Source organism: Pteropus medius, unplaced genomic scaffold, assembly GCF_902729225.1.
Source record: "Pteropus medius unplaced genomic scaffold, Ma_sr-lr_union100, whole genome shotgun sequence".
NCBI lineage: Eukaryota > Metazoa > Chordata > Mammalia > Chiroptera > Pteropodidae > Pteropus > Pteropus medius.
In genome coordinates this window covers 1,935,703-1,962,994 of record NW_024352783.1, presented here as the reverse complement: position 1 = coordinate 1,962,994, position 27,292 = coordinate 1,935,703, and the positions used below count along the sequence as shown (strand labels likewise).

The following is a 27,292-nucleotide window of genomic DNA, read 5'->3' as shown; positions in this document are numbered from 1 at the left end:
CTGTAACTGCAAACCTGTTTGTCATTTTTAAACTTCTTCCTCTGTGGCTCTCTATAGACATTTGCCCCATCCCAAGTCTGCTTATTCTTGTTTCTTTCTCTCTCTTTCATCTTCTTCCTTGCCTTTTCTTTTCATATCTTTATTTTTCGTTGCTCTTTCTCTTGGAAAAAGATGTTTGATTTTAGTGTTTCTTGATTTTAGTTGTTGTTTCCCATTCTTAATTTTGAAAAGAGAGGGGTCTGCTTTCAATACCTCTTTGTAACAATCTACGCTTAACTTGTCTTTTGTAGGTCTTTGTTCCCCTATTATTTTCCTTTCCCCTGTTCCCCTTCCCCATAAGGAAATGACTCTTTATTGGATTTAAAACAAATTATCAACATGATATATGCTCATTACAACAAGTCAGACTATACTGAGGTATAACCCAAAAGTTAATAGTCTCTCTCTCTCTTTCTTTTCCTAAAATAACAGGTGTTAATTGTTTGGAGGGTTTTCTTCCTCACATCGATCTGTGCTTATACAAATATTTACATAAATGAGTTTTTCTTTCCTAATTTTTACAAAAACAACTGTATTATATATATTATTCTGTAATATACTTTTTTCATTTAAATTTGGACATTCCTCCAAATTAATAGGTCTAACAAAATTCTTTTCAATAGCTACATTATTTGCATTATTCTACAATGTAAATATGCAATCATTCTTCTAGCTACTCCCCATTTGATGGATATCAGGTTGCTTAGGTTTTTTTTTTTTTTTTTTTTTTTTTTTGCCATTTCAAACAACGATGAAACAAATATTTATAGAGAATGTGGCTTCTATTTCTGTAGGACAGAGTCCTCAAAGTGGGGTTATTGGGGTAAAAGCTATGGATGTTCAAAATTTAACAGATACTGCAGTATCTGTTTTTCGAAATCATAGTGCTTTACGTTCTCTCCAGCAATATATGGGAGAGCCAACTTCCTGTCAGTCGGGGTTACAGAACTAGTTGAGTTTTTTTACTGATCTGATGGGTGAAATATGGTGTTTTGTTTCTAATTGCTTTCCTTAACTACTGATATAGTTGTGACTTTTGATAGAGAATATAAAAAGATTTCCTACCCCCGTATATATTAATTTTAAATTATAAAAATCATCTGGGAATTGAATTACAATCTGAATAAGCAAGCGGAAGAAAGAGGAGGAACCTATATGTACTGTATTGTGAGGTAGTTATGTTGATTTTTTTAAAAAGCCGATTTAATACTTTCTAACTTGTGCCTTTTATAGGTGAAATTTTAAAGAAATTGCAAAAAAATATTTTTCTCATTTATTAAAAAGAAAAGTGTTTTCTATGTTTCCTTCTCTCTCTTCTCTATCTTCCAAGCACTTTTATATTTTATATGACCCTCATAGTTGTCTTCAGAGGTAAGCAGAGAAGGGATTACTTTTTTGGTTTACTCCTGAGGAGACTGAGAATAAATGGCAGAGAACTAGAACTCAAGTCTTCTCGTCCTTTGCCATGGTTTTGTCTCTCAGGCTTTTTCTCTTTTAATTTTGGTATCCTACCATGGTTGCTTTGTAGGGATCCTCATTTGTTTATCATTGGCTTTGAATACTTTGCCTTTTTCCTATTCATTACACCAAGTAGACAGAATTATCTACCTCTCTACGTTCCAGGAGCATACGTTCCATTGCTAACTTTGCATTTGTAATTCAGTGAAGGAAAACTGGGTTTAGTATTAGAAACCCTGGGTTTGATTTTGACTTCCTTTTATTTTCTGTCAAATGAAGATAATCATTACTCCTCAAAATATGGTGAAGTTCAAATGATAGATATATGTGAAAGCATATATCTATGCCTTTGTAAAGAGTTTTATCAATGTCACTGAACTCTTGCTGTCACTGGTCTTAGCAGAGGGGAATCCAAAAGTGGCATGCCATTTGGAGAGGTCTTTAAATCCTGCACAAAACAATTAGAGAACAGTGCATAATAGTTCATAATTAAGTGCTAAATTGTGTGATATGGATCATAAGTGGTCTAGGAGATTAGACAACGGGAGACATCCATGTGAGGTGAAGGATGTCGAGAAGACCGTGGAAGAAACGAGTCTTGAGGTAGCCTTTGTAGAGTGAGTAGAATTTGTACACCATATATTTTTCTGCTTACTTGTATACTTTTTCTAATCTTACTCTTTCTAGACCAATAATTTTCATATCAATCTGCTTAAAGGTTCCCAATTAGTTGCATAAAAATCACCTAAGGGAGCTTACATATTCCTGGGCCCTGCCCTGGAAGGGAAAGGATGCCATCGTTAAAAAGCATGGGCGCCCATATTATTGATTTGAGTTTTTAGATATGAATCAGATTAATTGATATAATAAAAAGCAAGGTTATTGAGGTAGAAACAATGACTAACTATATGGGCAGTCATTGGCTTTAGTTCATCTCGAATATATGCATTATTCATTGACACCCTTAAACAGTCTTTTAATGCCAGCTTTGGATTTTTGTGTATTAGCTGGCAAATTCTACTGTAAAAAATTTAACACGATAGCATTTAAACACTATAGAGTGTTTAATTCTACTCCCTGCCAGCTAAGAATTTTGTTTTACTAGACTTGCATCTTTATTCATAGAACAGCGTTAATTTGCATAATTAATTTAATATTTTAGTGCATTTTATCTTTATTTTACAAAATGAGTGAGAATGGAAGCAAATGTGCTAAATAAGCGGCAAAACAGTAGATCTGAGACAACGATGGAATCATTGGGCATGCCAAATGCCTAGCTGCAGATTGTTACCCTCATTTGGGCACTCAGTGGATTTGTTTATGAAGAGCAAAGTGAAAGATGTAGAGCGTTTGTTATTTAATAGTGTCAAAAAAGGCACAGCTCTCGCAACAGAAACTTCCTCATAACGTGTAAGCATATTGTTGGCTTCTGCTCATTATGTTTTGAAATGTGTTTTCAAGAGTGCATTGTATAATAAATTAAGGAGCACCTTACAATAATAAATGGTAGCAATTGGATTACTGAACATTTATTTTGTAGTTGAACTTCACTCACTAACCAGCAGATGGCTCTCAGTCACCATAAAATTTGGCAGAGCAGCTAATTCATCTCTCACTTAGAATTCTTATTTTTGTGTATCACCCCCTTCTTGCCCCTCTTCAGGTACCGAGACAGTCACACTTAAGGTAAAGAATTGTTCCTCTTAGTTTTATTTGCTTGATTCTAGATTGCCTGGATGACTCTCAAATAGCATGCTGGGTTTTCTCAAATTCAGGTTGGACGCCAAAATAATGACTTCTTGATGATCCTTTTGACCCTGCCTTTACGTTTTTCTGTGAGCTGTCTTGTTAAGTTTTTAACTTAATGTTAAAACTTTTTGTTGGTAAATTTGGCTAGCAGTGAATAGGGGAAAAAATCGAATTTGTTTAAAATTAGGAAAAAATTTGCAGTAGATTTTAAACATGCTAGGGAGAATTTCCTTTGGTGATATGTAAGATATTTTCCTTGTTTGGGTTCTTATTATTCTAGACTAAGACACAATAAAGATTATTTATTCAATTTAACAACAAAAAAAATTTATTTTGAATATTTACTTTGCAAAGGAAACAGTTTAGACCTTTATTGTCCCTGGAGTATCAGCTCCCTGAGGTCAGGTATTTGTCCTCTGGTTCACTTGCAAGCCCTTAGATTAGTGCTGGGCACATAGAAGGTGCTCAGTAAGTATTTGTTGGAAGGATGGATAGATGGATAGGTGGATGAGATACAAACAACAGGACAGAATACTAGACTTAAAGATGTTAGCCTTCTAGTAAATATGTCTACAAGTAACCATAGAGTCACAGGTCATGATCTTGAAGGAGTCGTTTTACTTTGTAATTGTTATTAGGAGCTATGTTGAAGTTTGAGAAAATTCTGAAAGGAAATGAAAAATTTCCCTAAGTTGTATCAGTTCGCCCAGTTTCGCAATTTTTATCCCCTAGGTAAGGTTTATTCACCAACACTTGTAGGGTTTTCCTTTGGATCACTACTGTATGCATTGTCCCTTTCTTGCCTTTCTGCCTTGTCATTTCCCTTGTCCAGACCCCCATCATCTTCTGCCTAAATTACACTAGCCTTCTGGCCCACCTCCCTGACTGCAACCTCTCCTCAGTGTAATTCAGTCAGCATATTGTTGCCAGATTTTACCTCAAAGAATCTATTTCTGATTGAAATTTGAGCCACTGTGCATCTTTATAATCACAGAAAGAAACTACCAGAAAAAAGTTTTGAAAGGAATTTATTACCCTTTCTTACCATAATAGCGTTTTCACAGTTCACTGACACCCTAGACTTATCTTCTCTAGTCCTAACTGCAAACCTTCCTGTGGTCTGTGAATACTCAAACGCTGATATTTTTTCAGACAAAACAAACATTTTATATAGTCATTTTGACATTTTTCTGAAATGCTAAGAAAAGCTAAAGAAAGCTACTTCTTAAGATTCACTGCTTTTTTCAATTCTGTATTCAGTTGATAAGAACGTCCTCCCTGTGAACTCCAACAAGCTTCAACTACATTTGTCAGCAGAAAAACGTAGGTTATCTGTGCCCCCCCCTCAGATATTATCATAATTTAATAATGCACATCATTTGCTTTGGGGGATGAAAAGGCAATATTTTTATACCTTTTAGAAGCAACTATAAAACTTCTTGGTGAAATCTTCATAAGACAAATATCTAGCCTTTTTATGAATGTGGCACTTATTTGATAAGTTCCATTATTTAGATAAGTTCCATCCTGAGAGACTGTGGATAAATGTTATTTATTTATTTTAAAAAACGTTAAGTCTATCCTAACCTTAGATGCATTAGTATTTAAGTATTTCCTTTCTTTAATTTACTTTTCGAAGGAGAAACACTCCTTCATTGTCCTTCCAAAAGTGGAGGTGAGCCACAGGTGTTTTAGTGACAGAATTCCCTTTCAGGGAATATTCTGTCCATCTGCTGAACAAGCCTTTGCTGCTAAAATCTCGAAGGCAGGTAGCAGTTGATTAAATGTTGTTTTGCTTGTTTTTTAAATCTCTCAAGATAAAAATACCTCCTCCCATTTTGTCTCTCTTGCTTAAAAATCTCAGTGGTTTTCCTAGTTCTGTCTCATAAACATGTACTGAAGGCTTATTCTCCAGCATACTCTGAGGCATTGTTTTTTTGGCACCAGCGTTATAAACATCACTGTCATGTGGCCTCTTTCCTTACAGAGCTCATAATTTAGGAGGAGAGACAGATGAGTAAATAACTAACTACAATCCTGCTTGATAAATGCCACGTTAGAGGTTTTGAACAAAGTGCCATGGGAGCACCAGGGAGTGATTGATTCAAGGGAAGGGGGGTGGGGATGGGGATCAGGAAAGACTAAACAGCAGAAGTGACATTTGAGTTGAGCCTTAGGGGATGAATAGGATTTTGCCAGATGGACAAAGGGGTGGGGGTGGGGACCTTCCAGACTCATACAAAAACATGAGAGTGTGAAAGTTTGTGCCTTTGTCTGAGCAGTGGTGAGCAGTCTGTAGGACTGAAGGAAGAGTAGGGCATGGAAGCGGGTGTTGGCAGATGCTGTTGCTGAGATCACTGGGGCCATATTGTAAAGCTTAAACTTGATCTGTACCTTCTAGGGAGTTGTGAAAGTCTGCAAATAGGGAAATGTTATGGCAAGAACTCTACTTTAGAAAGATAGTTCTGGCAGCAGAATATTAGATGATTTGAATGAGAGTGACTGAGAACAAGGAGACCAGTAGAGGCTATGGCCATCTTCTACATGAGAGTTGATGAAGGTCTGAGCCACGGTAGTGCCTGCGGGGATGAAAATGAGGGCACGGACTTGAGAACTATCTGTAGGGGAGAACTTGGTAATCGATGAGATGTGGGGGTTGAGGGGGTGGAGAAAAAGGTTTGGATAATTTGGGAATACAGTGATGCTGCTAACCAGAATAGAGAGCACAAGAGAAGAAACAGCTTCTGGAGGTGAAAGTAATGAATTTGATTTTGGATTTATTGTATATGAAGTGGCATACCCAGTTGGAGATTCATAAACAAAAAGCAATAAATGCAGATATAGAGCCTGTAGGAAAGTATCATGGGTAGAGATAAATTTGAAAGTCTTTAGCACAGTAATTTTCAATCAGGATGATGGTTGGAAAGACATGGATCTTTCCAAAGCCTCGCTTGGATTTTATATGTGGGGGTTTCTTTTTAATGATTCATGTGCCGTTCCTTCCTCCACCCCAAGATTCTGATATTACCCTGCTAGGGAGCGTGCTCTTATCCCATCTCCAGTTAAGAATCCACCATCACAGGACACAAGAAGAAATGTCTTATTTCATTTGTGTTGGGGCATAAAAAGTATTTAAGCATTGCTAGTTCTTGCTCTTACAGCCTGAAATCGCTGGACTGTATAAAATTACCCAGAGAGAGACAATATAGTGAAAAGAGAAGATCTAAATAGAATTTGTAAGGAACACCAATATTTAAGGAGCAGATAGAGGAAGAGGTACCTGCAAATTACAGAGAAGGACCTGTCAGTGGGAGAGAGTAGTATGGAAGAAACCAAGGGAGGTTCTTGGATAAGGGAATAAGTCAGCTGTGACACCTGAGATCTAGAAGAGGGGCAAAGTGAAAATGGGGAAGAGCTTTGGCAGTTAGGAAGTTGTGGGTAAGAAGAGTTTTATTAGAGTGATAGGACAGAGTTGAATCGCAGTTGGGTTGAAGAACAAACTGGCAGGGTCAGGAAGTAGAGCTGTTGAGCAAAGTTCATTCTTTAAGGAAGTTTGGTTGTGAATTGGAAAGAAAGTCGTTGCTTGAGGATTTATAGGATGGGGAACAACTAGTGGATAAAATTACAAGATTCTGGAAGAATGTGAGGATAAAAGGGGCTGGGAAAACAGAGGTTCACTATGGCTACCTGCCTTGGAATTAATTCTACTAGATCCAGCCCCCTAAATTTCACCACCTCTCCACTGTTATTCCATGCACATTTATGGCTCACATCCCTTGCCCTGGAGACATCATTTGTGTTCTTACCTTTTCTTGGACTGCCTTACCATCTCTCTCTCACACTGCTAAGCCTTACCGGTTCTTCAAGGCTGTCGTGAGTCTCCTTGCCTTTATGAAACCTTCCTGAGATGGTGAAAGTGCCTTGAGTTAAGAGTCAGAAGCTGTGGGACGAACCTTTAGTTTTGCCACTAAGTGTGACCTTGACAAAGTCACTTTGATGTTTCTTTACCTTGGTTTTCTTGTCAGAAATACTGGCTCTGATTTACACAGAGGCTTATTTACAGTTCAAATGGGATGTTTGTGAAATGCCTTTGAAATTACAAAACACAGCACCAGTGTATGGTATTATAATTTCCTGACTGCTCTTATTTGTTTCATTCATTCAGTTATGTTTTTTGCTGAATAAGTGAATCCCTTCAAAATCTTCTGTTTTTCAGTGCTTATTTTGCCAGGCACTGAGGATATGGTGACGAACCTGTGGTCCCTACCCTGTGGAGCTTATAGTCTAGTGTGAGAGACAGAAGATCAACAAATATATAATATATAATAGCTGGTAGTTTAAATACTATAAAGAGAAATAAAGCAGGATAGGGGTGGGGGGAGCTAAGGAGTTACAGGAGAGGGTACTATTTTAGATAGATTAATGAAGGAAACCTCTCCAAGGAGATGACATCTGAGCAGAGTGGAATGAATAAGTGATCAAAGCCATGTGACCATCTGGGGGAAGAATGCCTTCACAATGGTGGTATGAGGGGACAGCAGGTTCAAAGGCCCTGAGATGGGCATGTGCTCAATGTGTTCTAGAAACAGCAAGGAGGCTAGTGTACTTGTAAGTTATAGTAAAGATGTTACATTTTATGCTAAGGATGCTGGGAAGACACGGGAAGGTTTTGAGCAGAAGAAGCAGATTTATTTTTACAGTGATCACTCTGACAGCTGTTGGGGGAGGAGATTGTAGAAAATAGGAGTAGAAGCAGGAGGCAGGAGTACTAGGGTGGAAGCAATAGAATAGAGGAGAAATGGTCAGATTTTAGATATGTTTTGAAGGATTTGCTAATGGACTAGATGCTGTGGGATATGAAAGAGTCAGATGATTCCAAGGGTATTTTGTTTTGTTTTGTTTTGTTTGCCTAAGCCAGTGGGTCAGTGGTGGTCTTAAACTGAAATTAGGAAAACTGGGGTAGGAAAATGGGTTTTATGAGGAAATTATTATTTTTTCTCTGTTTTTATTTATGCAATTTAGTACTTAATGAGGAAAATTTTAATTAAAGTGGTAAGGATCTTAAAGAATCTAATTCAGTGATTTCCAATGATGGAAAGTCATCTTATGCAGGAATAAAAAGAACACCTTGCTTCCCCAACCAAGATGAGTCTTCCCCACTTACCTCCCAACCCCACTATTAATGAGAGTGTCATATTCCTTAAGTATTGGAGCAGAGCAGGGTAAAAAACTGTCACCTACTTAGTTATTTTGTTTGATGGGTGAAAAACCCAGAGTCAATGAGGTTATTGGAATTGTCCAGGGATAAAAGCTGGCTGTTTTCTTATTTCTGTTAGTAATTGCTTTATGTGTGGTTATTTTTTCTCTTTTCAATTTGTTTATAAACTCCTTGAACGTAAGAATTTTGTCTTAAATTCTTTCATATTTTCCTTTTTACCTAGGAGAGTGCTGAGTAATAATAGATATCACTCTTAACATTAAGTTGAGCATAAAATCTAAAGAAAAAAAATCAAGTCTGCATACAGTGACACCTGTGATCTTACCTGCTTTACTAATAAAGGCATATCCATTCCTAGATTTCCCAGTAGGTTTGGGGCATCAGCAAAGTACAAATACAAAGAAAAAAAAAAAAGGGAGGGAAGGGAGAGGAGAGAGTTCTGCCTTGTCACCCTTGAAGAATTTAACAAAATATTTGGAATCAGATAATCCAGAAAGAAGGCATTAGGGAATCATTTTTGCTTTGGCAAATGAGTTGCAGTTTACTATTGCTTTTATAGTGAACTATATGAGAGTGAGACCAAGATAATTTTTTCAGTTCTTAGACCTTTTATAGGTCTGAATTCAGCCCTGGGAAATCATTCCCGTATATCTAGTGGTTGATTTTTTTTTTTTTCTGTGAAATGTGTTTGATGTAAATATTAAATTGTGCCCATGTTGTACCTTTACTCTCTAATAGCTGTTTAAAAAATAAATATGTGTGTGTGTGTATGTATATATAAACATACATGCACACACACACATATAAATATAACTAACGGATTTTGTTTGAATTTGCTATTTTTGAGATTGTTAAAACAATTTTCTTATGGGTTTTTCCTCCTTTAATAACTAAAAATATGCTCTAGTTGTGGTAAGAATTACCAGTGGGACATTCCAACAGTAGCTTTAGAGGAACAATGACTACTTGTCAACTCAGGTACAATATGCTAATCTGAATGGATGCTCACAGCTGGTGATAGATACTCTATCTATCTATGTATCTATGTATCTATCTATCTATTTAAATCTCTTGTCTTTTATTTTTTAATAGCCATTCTAAGGTATGAGGTGATATCTCACTGTGGTTTTATTTTACATTTCCTTTATGTCTAGCACTTTTTCATGCACCTTAGGTATTTGTATGTCGTCTTTGGAAAAATGTCCATTCAGTTCCTCTGCTCACTATCTTTTTTTTCTTTATGCCTTTTATTATTTTATTTCATTTTTTTCTGGCTGTATATAATAGACAATTAGTTGCTCATATTTACATTGTACAATTCAATGAAGTTTTTTTCCAATTATAGTTGGCGTATAATAATATATTAGTTTCAGTTGTACAGCATAGTGATTAGAGATCTATATAACTCACAAAGTGATCACCTCACTAAATCTAGTACCCATCTTCCCCTTACATATTTATTACAACATTATTAACTATTTTTCTTATGCTACAATTTATATCTCCATGTCTATTTTTTAACTATCCATTTATACCTCCTAATCCCTTTGCCCTTTTTCGCCATCCACTTCAACGCCCCCCATCTAGTAGCCCTCAAAATAGTCTCTGTATCTATGAGTTTATTTGTTTTTTTTGTTGTTGTTTATTTTGTTCTTTAGATTCCACATGTACGTGAAATCGTGTGATGTTTGTTTTTCTTTATCTGACTTATTTCATTCAGCACAATACCCTTTAGGTCCATCAAGACAATATCTTTTTCCATCCCCTTCCTTTTAATCTGTGTGAGTCTTTTATTCTGAAGTGAGTCTCTTGTAGGCAGCATATGTAGGGGTCTTGTTTTCTTATCCACTCAGCCAGTCTATCTTTTGGTCGGAACACTTAATTCTTTTCCATTTGAGGTACTTGATAGGAATGTAGTTATTACTATTCTTTATTCCTGTTTTTGATACATGTTTTTTCTTCTTGAAGAAGTTCCTCCAACATTTCCTGTAATACTGGCTTAGTGTTGAAAAATTCCTTTAGCTTATTATTGCCTGGGGAGCTCTTTATCTGTCCTTCAACTCTAAATGATAGCTTTGCTGGATAAAGTATTCTCGGTTGTAGATCCTAAGTTTTCATCACATCGAATATTTTGTGCCAAACCCTTCTGTCCTTCATAGTTTCTTTTGAGAAATCAGCTGCCAGTCTTTTGGGTGCTCCCTTGTAGGTAACTAACTGCTTTTCTGTTGCTGCTTTTAAGATTCTCTCTTTGTATTTAACCTTTGGCATTTTAATTATGATGTGTCTTGATGTGGGCCTCTTTGGGTTCCTTTTCCTTAGGACTCTCTGAGTTTCCTAGGATTGCATGTCTATTTCCTTCACTAGGTTAGAGAAGTTTTCCATCATTATTTCTTCAAATAGTTCTTCGACTTCTTGTTTTCCTTTAGATACCCCTATAACACAGATATTTTTACATTTAATTGTGTCCTGTAGGCTCCTTAAATTATTATTATAGCCTTGGCTTCTTAGTTCTTGCCATTCTGATTGAGTGTTCTTGGCTTCCTCATGGTCTATATCAGTGGTTTGATCCTCTTCTTTATCAACTCTTTTATTACCTCTGATATACTCTTCATCTCAGATAATGCAGTGTTCATTTCTGACTGTTTTCTTTTTATAATTTCCATTTCCATTTATATGTTTTTTATCTCTTTGTTAACGTTCTCACTGGATTCATCTACACTTCCCCTAAGTTCATTGAGCATCTTTATAACCAGTGTTTTGAACTCTGCATCTGTTAGATTACTTGACTCCATTATTCCTGGATCTCTGTTCTGTTCTCTCATATGGTTTCTGCTTCTTTGTCTTCCCATTTTGACTCCCTTTCTGTGTCTGTTTCTATGCACTAAGCAAAGCTCCTAAGTTTTCCGGTCTTATTAGTGCGGCTTTGTATAATAGATGTCCAGTGGCACAGTCCTGAGAGGGGTTCAGCTGCAGGCCAAGTTTAGCCCAGCCTGTGCCCCTCCAGGGCCACCTGGAGATTCAGCAAGCAATCTCTAGATGCCTTGCTTATGGTTGCCTCAAGAAACCACACCAGAGGCCACTTGCAATCAATGTGGATCTTGGCGCTACTCAGCAAGAAGCACTGGACTGGACTGAGGACACACTTGAACATGGCTTGGGTGGGGCTGCAAGTTGGGGGAGGCAGAGTTTCAGGGAATCCTTTGGACGGAGCAATCTCTGTTATCCAGTTTCATGATGTCTCAGCTATGGTGGCGCTGAGTCTGCCCCAGGCTCTCACTCTGACAACTCCCTGGTGCCCCCGCCCTTGCAGCCGACCTGACCTGGCTCTGATGCTCCCAGCAAGCAGGTCCATCACCGTGAAAGTCTGCTCACGTACACGCCCTTTTAAGAGGGTCTGCAGCTGCTGGCTGCCGCAGCCTCTGTCCTACTCAACCATTCTGGACTGGACATCCTCGCGTCTTCGCCCCCTCCTACCTTCTACTGTTGCAGGGTGATTAATTATTCCTCTCCCTAGTTGTAGGGAGAGATCTAGATTCTAGGCAACTTTCTTTGCTATTTGATTTGTGTTTCTGTCACAACTTTGATTTGGTCGCAAGAAGGATGAAAAGCCTCCGTCATCTACATCATTTTTTTCTGAACCAATAGATGCGTTTTTGAGATTACTTTATATACCTCTGACTTGTTGTACTGATTTTTTGCACTTGCTTTTGCAGTGGACCATACACAATATCCCATGATTCCCATTTTGATCAAGTGCTGGCATTTGCAAGATGGTATAAAAGTTAGGGAGTGTACTTTAATAGTGAACTTCTTTCTTTCCTTTTACTTTCTTCCCCTGTCTTCAAAGCTAGGTGAAATTGAATGATTTTCATAGGGAATAAATCTGAAATCTTGACATGTTAGGTTCTTGAGACCAACCAAGTCAAGTAAAGCTTTAAAGAAGCATGTGTGCCATTTTGATAAAGTGGAAGAAAGTTGTATTTCTGTTCGGTATGTTAGAACACTTGATTAGAGAGACCATCTCTGTGCTTAAAATCTTAGTTTAAGGAATAAAAAATTTTCTTCCAGTTCACATGTGTTTCTTGATTCATGTCATATTCACCTGTAGATTTTATAGTACTAAGCTAAAAATGAAATTAATATAGCCTTTTGGGATATGTCCATTTATTAAAAATAATATTTCAGTGCTACCTTGACTACAGTGCAGAAATCAGTAAAATGGAAATAACACTTTTGAATTATTATTATCTTCTGTGCGTTGCATTAATTGCACATATTTTTCACGTTGTTCCCTTCAACCAGAATGAAAGCAGCACCTGTGACAAGAATTTATACTTTGTAAGGGCAGAGATTTTGGTCTATTTTATCTATATTCTGTTTTTTTCCTCATCACCATTGATGAGAACAGTGCCTACCACATACTAAGTATGAAGTATGTGTTTTTTGAATAAATGAATTATTTAATCCCCAACAGTTCTCTAAGGCAGATAGTACTATCCACATAATGCTAGTAGGTGGTAAAGCCAGGATTTGAACTTATGCTGACAGCCATTCATTCCATGTTGGGGAGCAATGTGCAGTCCAGTCAAGAGTGATTTTCAGTTTCTGCCTTATATATTGTAGATATGAGGCTCATTTATGTAAAGCATTAAATAATAAGATAGCAGTTATTTGTAGACAATACAAGAGATGTGAAAAGAAAGGGCTAGAAGAATTATAAGTAATGGAGATGTGAGTGAATACATATAAATCAACCAGAGCTGTGCTTGCACATACCAAATGATTAATACATGTTAGCTATTATTGTCACTGCTACTACTGTTATGTCACCATTGTCATTTTCATCATTTTTTTTATGAATCCTATGAACCATACTCTAATAAAGTGTTCACATCTGGATTAGAGTGGTCAGTGGATTAGGTTTCATGAACAAGATGGTTCTTATGCCTTAGAATTTTGGGCAGGTGGGGACAGGAGAGGACATACTTGAGATGAGAAGAGTCCTATAAACATGGGAGCTGAGGTAAAAAATGTGTGTTTCCTGATCTTCAGACAGCACGGAGATCAATATGTCTGGTGCAGAAGGGGCATATGGGTTACTAGAGAGAGTAAAGATTAAGATTGATAATTCAGAATTTGCTTATTATGTTGTGAATGCTACATTGTATTTATAAAATTGGATTTGAAGCTCTGCCTGTGTTTCTATCTGTGAGTCACCGAATGCCCTTTAATGAGAAATTATATAGTCATCTTTTTAATGTTGATAATCTGTAATCACAACATGTATCTTTTTGAGATGTGTTTGTGCCTTTATTGTCTTATGGCTTATGAAACAAACTTTTCCTGATAAAAAGGCCACTTCCATTTGGCCTTGTATTTTGAAATTTAAGACCCTCATTTATGATTATTGACTCAAATGTATCTTGGAGGATTAGTAAGAGTATTACATGCTGCCATAGTCTCCTTAACAGGCTGTAATTCTCCAGGGGACCAGGCTTGTGCCTTATTCATCCTTGAATCTCTTCCAGCACTGAACACAGTTGCTAGCATAAACTGAGGATGCAATAAATTGTGGTCGAATTGAATTTTCAGAGTATGCAAGCCTAGCCACCTCTGCACTTACAGGAGTCATTTGCAGCAGAGCTATATTTTTTTGAGTTATGTAACTCATTTAATCTTGCTTTTAGGTCCAGCCTGATGACGGGAGGGCCTAAGCGAGGCATACCCAACCCTTGGCTTTTTGAAGAGCCAGAGGAGACCAGAGGTTTGGGTTTTGATGAAATCCGGCAACAGCAGCAGAAAATCATCCAAGGTACTGAATACCCAAGGAGTGTAGGCTCAGAAATTTTGTCAGATTTTTACTATAACATTGAATATTTTTTATACTCATTGAAGATCAGAGGGAGAAATATTGGTCTTATAAAGCCCTTGGCAATTTCGTGCCTTAGGATACCTGAGGCATAGACAAATGATGTCATCTGTCCAGGTAACTCACAAAAATAGTGCTTCTCTGCTGAGGGAGAGCACGTAGGCAGCTCTGAATCTGAGAACCCAGATGAATCTGAGGCCTGTGCCCCTTCTTTTTCTCCACAGTTGGGAATTATTCTCCGAACAGGAACCTCTATCTTTTTCTTATATAAAATAAGTCAGTTCAGCTTTTACTTTCAGGTTCATCTTGCCTAGTGGCTTTTAAACCTGCTAATTATTTCTTTTTCATCTATTTTTATTTTTTATTTATATTTTATTTTATTTTTTCTTTAGGTGAGGCAACCCTTGGTTGACCTCACAGATTGCAAGGACCTTGTCAGCTTACAATCCCTTATGTTTTTTATGCCTACAGCACCTGGTCTTCCTAGGTGGTCTCCCATCCAAGTACTAACCAGGCCCGACCCTGCTTAGCTCCCAAGATCAGATGGGATAGGGCTTGTTTTTACCTATTTTTAAAATTTTAGAAGTAATGCATGATTGTTTTACAAAGTTCAAACAACACTGGGGTATATAAAATGAAAAGCTCTCCATCTTGCTTCTCCAATCTCAAATTGTAAACAAATTAATATTTATATTTCCTCAGGCTTTTTTCCTATGTATATACATATATATTGAGTATACGCACATATTTAATTTGCAGAAATGGGATCATGACATATATAATTCCACAACTTTAAAAATGTTTTACTTAATATGTATCATGGACATTCTTTTGGGCTAGTATTAAGATATGTTGATATGTTAAATCTTTCTAATGCTGCTTTTTAAAGACTGCTTTATTGAGGTACAGTTGACATTTATCATAAATAGCACATATTTAAAGTATATGATCGATCATCAGATAGGATAATCCTTACCTGTTCCTCCTGTGGAGGCCAGATTAGAACATGATTGAATTTGCATGATTCGTGATTATCATTTCTGCGTAATCAGGGCTCACAACAAAAAAAGGAATATACTAAAATAAGACGATAAAAAGAAAAAAGGAGAAAGGCAAAAGATGTCAGAGAGAGTGAAAAGAGGAAAGAAAGGAGCCATAAACGTGTTGTGTTTACCCTGTATTTAGCTTATTTGTATTAATATGTCTGGACACAGATATATTTTGTTTCTCTGTTGGGAACAAAGCTGGGAGATCCTGACTGAGGCACTCACACTACGTTTCTCAGAGTCCTGTCGAAAACTGCTTTTTGGGTAATCTACCAGATAATCTTAATCTGTGAGGGCCCCCTAACAGAGCTCCCTCCGCTCACACCACCACTTCCCCTCCATCCTACATCAACAGATCTGGAGCTCAAACCAAATGTCATAAAAAAAAAAAAAAAACACTACCAAACAAAAATTGGTGGATAAGTAAAGACCAGATGAGGAGAGTAAGAATATTTTGAAAAGTAAATAGAATTACAACAGCTAAAGGGTGCAGGATTCCTTTGGAGGATGATGAAAATGTTCTGAAATTGATTGTGGTAATGGTTGCATAATTTTGTCAATAACCTAAAAACCCTGAGTTGTATATTTAAAAAAAAATAAAGTATATGATTGAATAAACTTTAACATATGTATATACCTGTGAAACAATCACTATAATCAAAATAATGAACATAATCTTTATTCCCAAAAGTTTTCTTCATGTCTCTTTGTAATTCTTATTGTTGTCTCTCTCTCAGTCCTCGAACAGCTGCTGATCTGCTTTCTGTCACTATAAATTAGTTTCTATTTTCTATAATTCTGTATAAATGGAATCATACAGTATGTACTCCTTTTGGGAAGAGGGCGTCTGGCTTCTTTAAGCATAATTATTTAAATTTTAGACATTCTAATAGGTGTGTGTTGCATTTCATTGTGGTCTTAATATGTATCTCCCTAATGACTAATGAATCTTTGCATGTGCTTCTTTGCCATCAGTGCACCTTCTTTGGTGACGTGTCTGTTTCAATTGTTTGCCTGTTTTTAATTGGGTTGTTTCTTTTTTATTATTGAGATGTAAGAATTTTTTATATACCCTTTTATATGTCATTTGTCAGATACAGTTTTACAAATATTTTTTCCCCATCTGTGGCATATATTTTTTATTCTCTCAACAATATCTTTTTCAAAGCAGAAATTCTTAATTTCGATGAAGTCCAGTTAGCAATCTTTGACTACCTAAAGCAACGAAGATTTACTGCTTTGTTTTTTCTTAGGAATTTATAGTTCTAAGCTTTACATTGAGTCTATGGTCTACTTTGAGTTAAGTTTTTATATAGTGAGGTATAAATAGAAATTCAATTTTTTTTTTTGTATTTGGATATATGAACAGCACCATTTTTTAAAAAAAGACTATCTTTTCTACTGAGCTATTCTACCTTTGTCAAAATCAATTGACCATATATTAGGCTCCGCATTCTATTCCAGTGGTCTCTTCGTTGGTCTGTTTTGTGTATCTTTGTTGTGATCTCTTTGTTGTATCTTTATAAGTCTTTAAGTCAGGTAATATAAGCCCTCCAATCTTGTTTTTTTTATTTTTTTCAAAATTTTATTGGATATTCTAGGTATTTTGCATTTCCATGTGAATTTTAGAATCTTTCAATTCCTAAAAAAAAAAAAACCTCTTAGAATTTTGATTGGGATTACATTGAGTCTTTAGATTAATTGGGTGATTACTGACTTCTAAAAAAATACTGAGTCTTCTGATCCATTGAATATGGTATGCTTCTCTATTTAGTTCTTTCATTTTCCTCTGCAGTGCCTTGTAATTTTTACTCTTCATGTATTATACATTTTTATCAGGTTTATCTCTTAAATATTTCATATTTTAGTCTCTTATTAATGGCATTAAAATGTTTTCTATTTCTGATTGTTGCTAGTATATAAAAATAAAATTGATTTTTATATCAATCTTGGATCATGCAACCTTGCTAAACTGATTTGTTCTTCCAGTTTTGTATAGAATCTCTAGGATTTTCTATATAAATGATCATGTCTGTGAATAAAGATAGTTTTACTTTTTTTTTTTAAGGCTTCGTTTTTTTAGAGAAGTCTTAGGTACGCAGCAAAATTTAGAAGGTACAGAGTTCCCATATACCTCTTTTCCCCACACATGCATTATCTACGTCCCCCACTAGATTGGCATATTTGTTACAGTTAGTGAACCTACCTTGACACATCATAATCATCTAGAGTCCACAGTTAATCTTGGAATTCACTCTTGGTGTTGTATATTTATGGGTTTTGATAAATGTATAATGACATGCATCTGTCATTAGAGTATCAGAGTATTTTCACTGCCCTAAAGCCTTCTGTGCCCCAGTCTATTTATCCCTTCCTCCCCTTTCAACCTTTGGCAACTTCTGACCTTTTTATGGTCTTCATAGTTCTAACTTTTCCAGAATGTCATACAGTTGGAATTATACAGTATGTAGCCTTTTCAGATTGACTTCTTTTACTTAGTGATATGCATTTAAGGTTCCTCTATGCCTTTTCATTTCTTTTAGCACTAAATAATATTCCATTGTCTGGATATACCAAATTTATCCATTCACCTGAAGAACATGTTGATTGCTTACAGTTTTTGGCTATTATGAATACAGCTGCCATAAACATCTGCATACATATATAACTTTTTCATGTGTCTTCGTATGTATATAACTTTCCAACTCTTTAGGTAAATACCAAGGAGTATGATTGCTGGATCATATGGAAAGAGTAAGTTTAGTGTTATAAGAAATTGCCAAACTGTCTTCTAAAGTGGTTCCTTTCCCCCTCCCTCTGCCACCAGGAATAAACGAGAGTTCCTGTTGCTCCATATTCTCACCAGCATTTAGTATTGTTTCTAGATGTTGGCCATTCTAATATGTGTGTAGTGGTATCCTATTGTTTTAATTTGCATTTTCCTGATGACATATGATGTGGAGCATCTTTTCATATCTTTTTCATATCCTTTGCCAACTGTATTTCTTCTTTGGCGAGGTGTCTGTTAAGGTCTTTGGCCCATTCAGAGTTTTTTGGTGTGTATTTTGTATAATAGTTCTTTGTTAAGTATTTATTTTGCAAATATTTTCTTTCAGTCTTTGGCTTGTCTTATTTTCTTCACAGTGTCTTTCACAGAGCAGAAATTTTAAATTTTAACGAACTCCAGCTTATCAGTTTTTTTTTTTCTTTCGTGGATCATGCCTTTGGCGTTGTATCTAAAAAGTACTTTCCAGACTTCCAGTTTCCTGTTCCACATGTAAGGGAAGCCACTCCATCCTACCAACCAGTAACAAGCTGAACAGACTGAAAATTAACAACTCCTCTTGGATCCATTATAGAAGGGCGGGGTACAGGGCAGATCGCTTTCTGCAAGATTGGAGAGACAGACAAGTGAACACAGGGAGTCATGGCTTGCTGAATCAGAGACTCCCAAGAAGAAACCAGCACAGGAATGAGTGCTGGGTAGAAAAACTTGAACTGTAATTGATGAATTGCTGGAGGCTCAGTGTGGACAAGTGTAGAGTTAAAAACTCCAGGAGCACCCAGTCATAAAGACAGTCCCCACAATTTAGTGAGATTTACGTCTAAGAGCTTGACCTTGTTCTCACAGCAAATATCAGAGAAAAATCCTCTCATGCTACTGGCAGAGGGAGGGGGAAAGGAACCACTTTGGAATATGCCAGAGCACTCTGTTCTTAACAAGGTCTGCCCTCAGAAAAAGCTAGTTAACCAGAACTTAACCTGCTGAGGTATTATCAGCCAAAATGACCTGGAGGAAAGGAAATTCCTGAGTCTAGCCCACTAGCCATCTGTCCCACATAGAGCGGGGAGAAAAAAACTTTGAAACATTCATGAAGTTCACAGTCTAGAGGCATCGACTCACTGAAAGACTGAGACCTAATCATAGGACTATATGATACTGCCCCTCTCTCCACACCTCACCACCACATTTTAGTAAAAAGATCTGGTTATAGCAGTTCCTTTGACCTGTACATCATGTCTGGCTATTAAGAAAAAAAGACCATCTAAAAAGCAAAAAATTTAATTTGAAGAGACAGAGCAGGCATCAGAACCAGACATAGTAGGGATGTTGGAATTATCAGACCAGAATTTAAAACACCTATGGTTAATATGCTGGGGACTCTAATAGATAAAGTAGACAGCACTGAAAAAAACAGGTGGGCAATGTAAGCAGAGAGATAGAAATCTTAAGAAAGAACTGAAAAGAAATGTAGAGATCAAAAACACTAACAGAAATGAAGAATGTGTTTGATGAGCTTTTTAGTAGATTGGACACAGCTGAGGAAGGAATCTCTGAGCTTGAGATATCTCAATAGAAAATGATACCTCAAAAAGTGGAAAGCAAAGAGAACAAAGACTGATAAAAAACAAAATATCCAAGGACTGTGGGACAACTACAAAAGTTGTAACATATGTGTAATGGTAATAGCAGAAGGAAAAGAAAGAAAGGAATGGAGGAAATATTTGAAACAATGACTGAGAATTTCCCCCAAATTAATTTCAGACACCAAACCACAGACCCAGGAAGCTCAGAGAACACCAAGCAAGATAAGTACAAACAAACAAACAAAAAACACACCTAAGCATATCAGTTTCAAAGTACAGAAAATCAAAGATTAAGTTATGAAAGAAGACAGAAGGAAAAAATACCTCACCTATAGAGGAACAAAGATGAAACTTATATTCAACTTCTCAGAAATGATACAAGCAAGAATGGAATGAAGTGAAATAATTCACCCCCCAAAACTCCACCAACCTAGAATTCTGCACCCTGTGAAATTATCTCTCAAAACTGAAGGAGAAATACTTTCTTAGGCAAGCAAAAATTGAAAGAATTTGTTGCCAGTAGACCTGCCTTACAAGAAATGTTTTTAAAGTTCTTTAGAGAGAAGGAAAATAATATAGATCAGGAACTTGGGTCTACATAAAGAAAAGAAGAATATCGAAGAAAAAAATAAGAGAATTATGTTTTTAAAAAGTCATTGCCACTCCTATGTTATCTTCCAGGAGTTTATAGTTTTGTGTTTTACATCTAGGCCTGTGATCCATTTTGAGTTAATGTTTGTGAAGGATGTAAAGTCTGTGTCTAGATTCATTTTTTTTTTTTTTTTTGCATTTTGAATGTCCAGAACCATTTGTTGAAAAGACTATCTTTGCTCCACTGTATTACTTTTCCTCCTTTGTCAAAGACCAGTTGACTCTATATGGGTCTATTTCTGAGCTCTCTGTTGTGTTGCATTGATCTACCTTTCTGCTCTTTCACCAGTACCGCACTGCCTTGATTACTATAGCTTTACAGTAAATCTTGAAGTCAGGTAGTATCAGTCCTCCGGCTTTGCTGTTTTCTTCAATATTGTGTAAGCTATTGTGGGTCTTTTTGCCTCTCCAGATAATATTTAGAATCAGTTTGTCAATATCCACGAAATAACTTTCTGGGATTTTGATTGAAATTACATTGACTCTATAGATCAAATTGGGAAGAACTGACATCTTGATAATATTGAGTCTTTCTGTCTGTGAACTTGGAATATCTCTTCATTTATTTAGTTCTTCTTTGGTTCCATTCATTGTGGTTTTGTAGTTTTTTTCTTATAGATCTTGTACATCTTTTGTTAGATTTATACCTAAGTATTTCTTCTTTGGGGGTGCTAATATAAATGGTATTGTGTTTTTAATTTCCAGTTCCACTCATTCATTGCTGGTATATAGGAAAGTGATTGGCATTTGTATATTTATCTTGTATCCTACAGCCTTGTTATAATTGCTTATTAGTTCCAGGAGATTTCTTGTTGAATCTTTTAGATTTTCTGCATATACAATCATGTCATCTGCAACCAAAGAAAGTTTTATTAATTTCTTCCAAATATGTATACTTTTTCTTATCTAATTGTATTAGCTAGAATTTCCAGTACAATGTTGAAAAGTGAGCAGGGACATCCTTGCCTTATACCTGTTCTTAATGGGAAAGCTTCATATTTCTCACAATTATGTAAGCTGTTAGCTTAGTGGGGCATTTGTAGATATTCTTTTCAAGTTGAGGAAGTTTCCATTTATTCTTAGTTTCCTGAGAGCTTTATCATTAATGGATGTTGAATTTTGTCAACTACTTTTCCCACATCTAGTGATATGATCATGAGATTTTTCTGTTTTAGCCTGTGAGTGTGATGGATTACATTAATTGATCTTTTAATATTGAACCAGCCTTGCATACCTAGGATAATTCCTACTTGGTTATGGTGTATAATTTTTTCTGCATTGTTGGATTTGACTTGTTAATTTTTTTGAGGATAGGATTTTTGCATATATGTTCATGAGTGATATTGGTCTGTAGTTTTCTTTTCTTGTAATGTCTTTACCTAGTTTTGGTATTAGGATAATGTTGGCCTCATCAAATGAATTAGGAAGTATTCTCTGTGCTTCTATGCTCTGAAAAAGATTGTAGAGAATTGTTTTAATTTCTTCCTGAAATGTTTGGTGGAATTCACCAGTGAACCCATCTGAGCCTGATGCTTTCTGTTTTGGGAGGCTATTAATTGTTAATTAAATTTCTTTAATAAATATGGGACTATTCAGATTGTCTGTTTCTTCTTGTATGAGTTTTGGCAGCTTGTGTCCTTCAAGGAATTGGTCCATTTCATCTAGGTTATCAAATTTGTGGGCAAAGTGATCATATTTCTTTATTATCCTTTTAATGTCCATGAGATCTGTAGTGATGTTTCTACTTTCCTTTCTAATAATAGTGATTTGTGTCCTCTCTTTTTTCCTTAGGAAGCCTGTTAAGAGGCTTATTAATTTTTATTGATCTTTTTAAAGAACCAGCTTTGGTTTCACTATTGATTGCCTGTTTTCAATTCATTGATTTCTGCTCTAATTCTTATTATTTGTTTTCTTCTGCTTACTTTGGATTTAATTTGCTCTTTTCTGGAGTCTTAAGGAAGAAACTTAGATTACTGACCTTAGATCTTTTTTAATTTGTGCATTCAATGCTATAAATTTCTCTAGTCACTGCTTTTGCTGCATCTCATTTTTATAAGTTGTGTTTTTATTTTCATTTAGTTCAAAATATTTTAACATTTCCCTTGAGATTTCTTCTTTGACTTGTGTTACTTAGAAGTGTATTATTTAATTTCTACATCTTTGGGGATTTTTCAGTTATCTTTCTGTTATTAATTTCTAGTTTAATTCCTGTAGTCTGAGAGCAGATTTGTTGTGATTTCTGTTCTTTTCAATTTTTTATGGTGTGTTTTATGGCTCAGAGTATATTCTACCTTGGTTGAATGTTCCATATAAGCTTGAGAAGAATGTTTATTCTGGCGTCATTTAATAAAGTAGTCTATAGGTACCTGTTATGTCCAGTTGATTGACGGTATGGTTAAGTTTAATTATGTTTCAATATTTTCTGCCTACTGGATCTGTCCATTTCTGATAGAGGGATGTGGAGGTCTCCATGTATGACAGTGGATTCATCTATTTCTCCTTGCAATTCTCTCACTTTTTGTCTCATGTAGTTTGATGCTTTGTTGTTAGGTGTATAAATGTTAAGGATTGTCATGTCTTTTCAGAGAATTGACTCCCTTATCATTATGTAATGCCCTTCTTTATGCCTGATAACTTTTATTTGTTTCGAAGTCTGATCTGAAATTAATATAGGTACTCTTGCTTTCTTTTGACAGTGTTATCTTTCTCTGTCCATTTACTTTTAATTTATATGTGTTTTTATATTTAAAATGGGGTTCTTATAGACAACATGTAGTTGACTCTTGTTTTTCCATCCACTCTGAACAGTCTCTGTCTTTTACTTGGTATAATTTTGCTTCTTCATTTCAATCTGGATGCCTTTTATTTCTTTTTCTTGACTTACTGTACTTACTATAACCCTAGTACAGTGCTGAGTTGAATAAAAACATTAAGAGCAGACATTTCTTTATTCAGTACTGGATATTTTATATTTGTAGAAAAATTATTGAGATTTTTTTTCTAGGATGCAGTTAAGTTATTTGGGTCTTACTTTGTAAGGTGGGTCAGAGCAATGTTTATTTTGGAGCAAAGGTCAGCAAACCATGACCTGTTTGGCCACATCTGGCCTGCCACCTGTTTTTGTACGACCTACAAGCTAAAAATGGTTTTTTCATTTCTAAGTAGTTCACAAATAGTCAAAAGAAAGATATTTTGTGACTATAAAAATTATATAAACTTCACAGTTTACCTTCCATAAATGAAGTTTTATGGGAACACAGCCATGCTCATTCATTTTATGTATTATCTATGGATGTTTTCCTGCTACAATGGCAGAGTTAAGTAGTGGCGCCAGAGACCATATGAACCACCAAGCCTAAAATATTTACTACCTGGTCCTTTATATAAATGTTTGCTGACTCTAGTCTAGAGGTAGTTTACCTTGGTACTGAAATAAAACCATTCTGAGTGCTCTGCCTGATTTCTTTTGAATTATGAGGTGACCCAGTCAGTGGGAATATGAACTAGACCAACCCTGTTTGCACTCAGAGGATCACTCTCTCTAACCCATTCAGGTGGATCTTACCCTAGCCTAGGTTAATTTCCTCACATAAAAGCCCCTGATCAACACTCTGTTGAACCTCAAGATGGACCCTGTGCAAATTTCCAGGGTCTTCTCTCTGCGTAGCTCTCTCCTCTCTAGTTCTGTGTCCTGCATACTTTAACCACCTTGACCTATTTGATTCTTCTCAATTCATGGAAACTGCCTGGCTCCACCTGGGTTCCTCCATCCCCACACCACAGCCTGGGAACTGTCCCAAGGCAATAATCTGAGGCAGTCTAGAGCTCATCTCATTTGTTTCCCATTTCCCAGGGAATGTCCTTCAATTCCTGACATCCGAGTCTTGAAACCGTTGTTTTATATATTTTGCTTGTGGTTTTGTGTTTTTCTTTTCCAGTTGTTTTAGGCCGGAAGTAAATTTTGTCAGTCAATCCATCTTGGCCAGAAGCAGAAGTCTAATTCTACTTTGAACTCCCTTTTTACAGTGAAATTATCTAGTAAATGAGACACTGTGCCTCCCTTATATCTTCAATTCTACATACTTCATCCATTGTTATACTTGAAACAAAGTGAAAAAATTAAGAGCAACACAGCTTTACACATAGCATAACCATTTGTTTGCAGTGCTTATAACTCTTCAGGATTCATGGTTCCTGAAAAGCGTATCTTGCTAGATAATACTAATGATTTTTCTGGCATTGTTGCTTTTTCCAGGAAAAACTGTTTTCATTTAGGAAAAATATCCCTGTCACTGAGAAGGTGCTACATTTAGAGATTACTGTACCTGCAAGTTTTTGCCATTGAGTTTCCAAAACAGAGCATCCTTAATGAGATGCTCACCCTTTGAAAACCTCTTGGCCTTTGTAGTTTGTTGGAAGGGTGGGAGATGAAGGAATTGAGTAGGATAGCAGCATGTATTGTAGGTCAGTTTGTTTTTCTACTTTTACCTTTGTGTTTTGAAATGCTATATCCCTGTTTGCTTTCCTAGCAAGCTTATTTTCAAAGATAAATATAAAAATGAAAGTAATCTTTACATAAAACCCTTATCAGCCTTCCTCTGCCTCAACTTGGTACCATGCTGAGGTTGCTATGGCTTTGCTGCATTGCTAGGTCCTGCACTAGATAAAAATAAGGAACCATGAGGGGTCATTTTTCACTTCCTTTTGCCCATAGAATCTGTTAGCCTTTCTGTACTTTAGTTGACCCTTGGAAACACTTTGAAAATCATCCTAAAATAACAGTTTATTGGTAGAACTTAGACTCGAGGCAATGAATGCCTTCCTTTCCTAACTTAGAAAAGGAAGTATGCCTCATGACAACTGGTTAGCCAATCTTGGTTTCTGTATTACTTAAGCTGTAATTGGAGGCACAAATGGACATCAGGCAGTACTTGGGTGAGGTGATGACAATCACTCGATCACTTCAAAAAATCTCTGAGATAGAACAAAAGAAGGTAACCTTCTGATTAGTATAGACCCTTGTCTCAGTTGATGGCAGGCCTTGGAGAAGGTATGAAGTATCGTTTACTCAGGAGGTCTCTGTTAATAGGGTTTCTTAATTAGCTCCATCTATTCTTACCATTATTCTGTAAATGTTCTGTCTAGATTCTAGCAGAAAGTTGCATACTAATTTTGGATTTCTGTGTTGTTAGGCCTCTAAATATTTTCATGTGATAGGGATGGTATTTAGTCAGACTCCATTTTACACTGGTAAATCTTAGTGCTAATCTTTGAACCCTTGCAATCATTACTTCACAGACAACTTTCTTTGAAGATAACCCTTTCTTGTAGCTGTCACTTTTATCAGGATTGCTTTACTAAAATCTCAAAACAAAAACACAAATAAAAACATCTATGCTTAGATGTCGCCCTGAGTCTTTCTAACATAGTGATTAACTTTATCCAGCTAGACCTAATCTTTTCCTTTTTAGTTCCTTACTGCTCCTCATCCAGGGAGAGCTCCTATATGTTAAATGTGAGAATTTTTCATTGCTTCTCTCTGGGTACCAGACAATACAACATCAGCTATTTTTCTACTACATAAACTCAGAGGGCTATCTTGTATTGACCAAAAGCCCTTTCATATGTCTAGCAGAGACTGTATTTCTTATTTCTACATACCTAGAGGGCCCTCTAGTCATTCCTCGATTTAAACATCATTTATTAAGTACTTGTCCTGTGCCACCAGTTGGGCTCAGATCTAGGACAAAGACATAGGAAAAGAGGACACAGCCCCAGCCCTTGGGGCCATTGTCATGTGCTCAGTCGGAGGCCTGAGGTTGCAGTTCTTTGGAATTTCCCTCTGTTTTATTTACTTGTTAAAATATCAATAACTTTTTGCTGTGGAAAATTTCAAACATGTAAAAGTAGGGAGACTAAGATAATGACTCCCCTGTACTCATCAGTTGCTTCAGCAGTTATTAACTCAGAGTCCATCTTGTTTCACCTACATGTCTACTCACGTACCCATCCCTTGGATTATTTTTGAAGAATATCTCAGATATTACTTCATTGGTGATTATTCCAGAATATATTTCTAGATTATGTTTTTAAAAGATAAAGACTATTTTTTAAAAACATAACCACAATGACATTATCACCCATAACAAGTTAACAATAATTCCTTAATATAATCAAATATCAGTCAGTGTTCAGATTTCCATGATTGTCCCATGACTTTTTTTTTTTCAGGTTGTTCAATTCAAGATCTGTATATAATCTGTACATTACAACTCATTGATATGTTCCTTAAGTTTCTTTACTAGATAGGTACCTTTGCCAACTCTCTTTTTTCTTGACAGTTTCTTGGTTGGAGAAACAGGGTCATTTGCCCAGTAGTTTCCCACCATCTAGATCTTGCTATTTGTATCCCCATATATTAAAATATTCCTCTGTCCCACATATACTTTCTGTAAACTGGTAGTTAGATTTAGTGGCTTAATCAGAATCAAGTTTGTTATTTTTGACAAGAATACAGTATGATGGCTCCCTTTATTTTTAATCTACAGCCACCAGATAATCCTCCCACAATCATATGACATTGGTTAGAAGATGGTTTTTCTGAATATCTAAAGATAGAAAGTCACCGAACACCTGATTATTCCAAAGAAATTTTCAAAAAATGATCATATTAGTTTTTTTTTACTATCATGATAAATTAGTACAAACTTAGTGACTTAAAATATAAATCTATTACCTTATAGTTGTGTAGACCAGAAGTTCAATATGGGACTCAGTGGGCTAAGATCAAGGTGTTGGCTGGGCTGAGTTCCTTTCTGGAGGCTCCAGGGGAGAATTCATCCTCTTACCTTTCCACTTTCTGGAGGCTACCCACATTCCTGGGCTCATGATCTC

General features: G+C 36.1%; 1 protein-coding gene and 1 non-coding gene across 3 annotated transcripts in view; both read left to right on the top strand.

The window, feature by feature from the left end:
- Positions 1-27,292, top strand: part of STX8 (syntaxin 8) — a 222,975-nt gene that overhangs the window by 32,918 nt on the left and 162,765 nt on the right. For both annotated transcript variants that reach the window (XM_039847342.1, XM_039847343.1), the window contains one exon: positions 14,152-14,276. In XM_039847342.1, the coding sequence (XP_039703276.1) occupies positions 14,152-14,276 (125 nt within the window). The remainder of the gene's footprint in view (positions 1-14,151; positions 14,277-27,292) is intronic.
- On the top strand, positions 15,287-15,422 carry LOC120589972 (U8 small nucleolar RNA). The gene has a single exon (XR_005649601.1). It is a non-coding gene; the product is annotated as a U8 small nucleolar RNA (small nucleolar RNA).